The sequence below is a fragment of the Fukomys damarensis genome, unplaced genomic scaffold, assembly GCF_012274545.1.
Source record: "Fukomys damarensis isolate Sample0158 unplaced genomic scaffold, DMR_v1.0_HiC HiC_scaffold_16, whole genome shotgun sequence".
In the NCBI taxonomy this organism is placed as follows: Eukaryota; Metazoa; Chordata; class Mammalia; order Rodentia; family Bathyergidae; genus Fukomys; species Fukomys damarensis.
Window position 1 is genome coordinate 95084583 of NW_022900928.1, and position 3259 is coordinate 95087841.

General features: G+C 41.8%; 1 gene segment (V, D, J or C); it reads right to left on the reverse strand.

Annotated features, from left to right (window-relative positions):
- LOC104850672 overlaps positions 1–3070 on the reverse strand; it is a 4443-nt gene extending 1373 nt beyond the window's left edge. The window contains 1 exon segment of the V gene segment in view: positions 2948–3070. Within this exon segment, the coding sequence occupies positions 2948–2996 (49 nt within the window).
- Positions 3071–3259: the final 189 nt, after the last annotated feature.

Sequence of the window (3259 nt, forward strand, 5' to 3'; positions counted from 1 at the left end):
TTATATATATAATATATATATATATTTCTGCAACTTTCAGGTCTTCAGCTGCTTGATAACTAGGCAGTCAGTTTGTTTCCATATTTTCCTTTGTAGACAGAGAATAAGGGAAAAGGGTAAGATTAGCAAAGGGGATAAAACATGCTTTATACTTTATGCTTGTTAAATTTTATACATCTCTGAAGATGGTATGATGGTTTTTATGCGTCAACTAGGGCACAAATGTTCAGATAATTTGGCCAGATATTTTTCTGGGAATTTCTTTGAAGATATTTTTGAATGAGATTAACATTTAAATTGGTAGATTTTGACATTAGATTAAATTAATGTTTTAATCATAGAATGAAGCAGATGACCTTCCACAACGTGGGAAGGCTTTGTCCAATCAACTGAAGACACAAATGAAACAAAAAGTCCACCCCTCCCTCAGGTAAGAGAGAAAGGTCCAGCTGGCAGCTTCAGAACTGAAACATCAGCTCACCTTCATTCTGTAGCACCACCAGCCCCCCTGCAAATTTGGGATTTAAGAGCATCTGTAAAAGTTTCAGGCAATATCTTACAATGAAAATTGATAGCGCCTAGTGGTGCTGTTTTTCTGGAGAATTCTGACTAATGCACATAGGGATTGTTAGTCTCATTTCACAGATGAGAAAAAAACTCAATAAGTCAAGAAACTGACATCGGTCTTGGCAAGCTTGGGTTCAAATGGAAATCAGAGTCTAATGTACATTGCACGGTGCATATCTTTTTCTCTGATTACTAACTCCTGGGAAAACTGAATTCTATTAGTGATTGCATTAAAGCCATCGGGTGTGTACTAGGGATGAAGCAAACAACATCCTGATTGTGAAGACAGGCAGCTCTCTTTGTGAAAATGCATTATCGCACAGAATTAGAAACACAAGATTTAGACCAGTAGTTGAGTCACAGTTCTGTATCCTAGCAGCTATTTTATTTGGTCCAATTATTTAACTATGGGCCTATTCCTTCAACTATAAAATGAGAATAATAATAGCATTTGGCTCTTAGTATTTTCTGTGATAAATGAGTTTACAAATGAAATTTTGTAAATGAAGAAGTCTTTTTGGTATGTAGTAAATTGTCAATGAATGACGGCACTATTTTTTCTGAGAGTTCTTTGGGGAGAATTGACTAGGAATATCCCTAAATGGACTGTGTGCTTGCAGGTCTAAAACTGACCCCACCACTAATGTGATGGGTGATTTTCATAAGAAAAGTCAAATGTAATATAATTAATAATACAGATCTTAGAGATTGTAGATACATATAATGGAATGTCACGAAGCCTTAAAAAAAGAAATACATCCTGTGATATACCATGGTATTCATAAACCTGGAGGACATTGCATTAATTGAAATAAGACAGTCACAAAAAGACACTACCACATAATTCCACTCATGGGGGCATCTAAAATAGAGCCTTAGAAACAAAGACAGCATAGTGGTTTTCAGAGACTATTGGGTAGAGGAAATGAGGAGTTGCTGTTGAAGAGTACAAAGTTCTGCTCCATACTTAAATTCCAGAGATCAGTAAAACATGGTGCCTGTATCTAAAACAATGCTGCAGTGTACACTTAAAAATCTGTAAAGAAGGTAGACCTTATTTAAATGTTCTTGCCACATAGAAAAAAGTTTTTAAAAGCTGGCAGAAAGGGGTAGTCAGAGAAAGAGAAAAAGAGAAGAAAAAGAAAATTTGATTTGCACAATTCAAAAACTAAGGAAATTACTCTAGAAAACCAAGTTGTTTTTTATTTTTCTCATTTTCTTTCTTTTTTAAAAAAATTCATTTTTTCTCATTTTGCATCTTCTGTGAACAATGCCTTATACAAAGTGGGGGGCCCAAAAATGTTTGCTGAGTAAAAGAATAGAACAGATTAATGAGTGACAATGGTCACACTCCTGTCCCCTAAGGTTTATCATGCCCTGCACACGATAACTGCATTTTCCCTAACAAGTGCCCCATCCTTTTGTTCTCCAGCTGCAAAACCGCACTACTCAAAGGCTGCCACAAAATCTCTGTTCTGCGTCAAGAGGACCACAGTGCAGTAACTGTGCCTTTGTTTCCCATCACAATGAAGTAACCACGAAAACACTTGGCCTTGAAGTTTTATGTTTCTTAGACTTGTCGGGAAACCACTCAATAATTATGTGGGATGCATAACATTCCCTTCCTGCTCATTGGGACCTGAGAAGGGTAAGTCAGAGAAGGGGACAGATCCACTAGGTGAAAGGTGAGAGGGGTCACAGGTGTTAGAAGAACAGGCATCAGCTGGCCTTGGAATATGAGTCCCGGGAGAGCTACTTTCCTGCAGACATACAGACAGGTAAAACGACGCTGAATTGGCACCAGTTCTGTGAGTATTAAACAGATCACACAGGCCAGCAGCAGCAAGTCTCCGGAAAGGCCTGTGAGCTTCCCAGGGCCTGAGCCAGGCTAGCTGGCAGCTCTGCCTTTCTGGTCATTTCCCAGAATAGAGAGAAATGTTTTTGTACAGAAGGCTGGGGACCGTGCAGCGCTGTGCCATGCTGCTGGCACACAGAAAGAGCGCCGAGTCCTCCAGCTCCAAAATCCTCAGGATGAGTTCCGAGCTAGAGTTAGGGAACTGCTGTGCAGAGAATCGATTAGGGATGTTTCCTTTTTGTCTGTCTTCACCACTGTAATGCTGAATGAGGAACTGGAGGCCTTGGTCCAGCTTCTGTTGGTACCAATACACGGAGAGGTGTCCAGAGACAGGGGAGCAGTTCAGTGTTGCTTGTTGCCCTTTAACTTGGATCAGGTATTTTGGGGTTTGCATGACTCCAGAACCCACAGGGCCTGTGGGTCAGGAGACAGAAACTAAGGGCAGAGCAGAGACATCCTCAGCTGACTTGTATTCAGGGACAGGGAATACAGATTGGAGGCTTTCCAGCTGTGCCCAGGACTCACCTGCTTCCAGGAGACAAAGGGTCACACAGCAGAAGAACCTGAAGCCCATGGCAACATCAGGAACTCAAGTTATCTTCTAGGGTGTGGAGCCTCCTGGGGTGAACATTCAAAGGTGCTGCAGCTGTGGTCTTCCTGACAAGAGCATATGTCATGTTCTGACCTTACTCTCCCTGCAGGCCACCCAGCCCACTGCACCCAATGGCAGGGCCCAAGCTGTATTTTGTGTACCATGCACCATTCCTGCCCTGCACAGCCCAGAAACTGAAGCTGGGTCAGGGTGAGCATCTCCCCCCCCGCCCCCCCGCCGTGTTA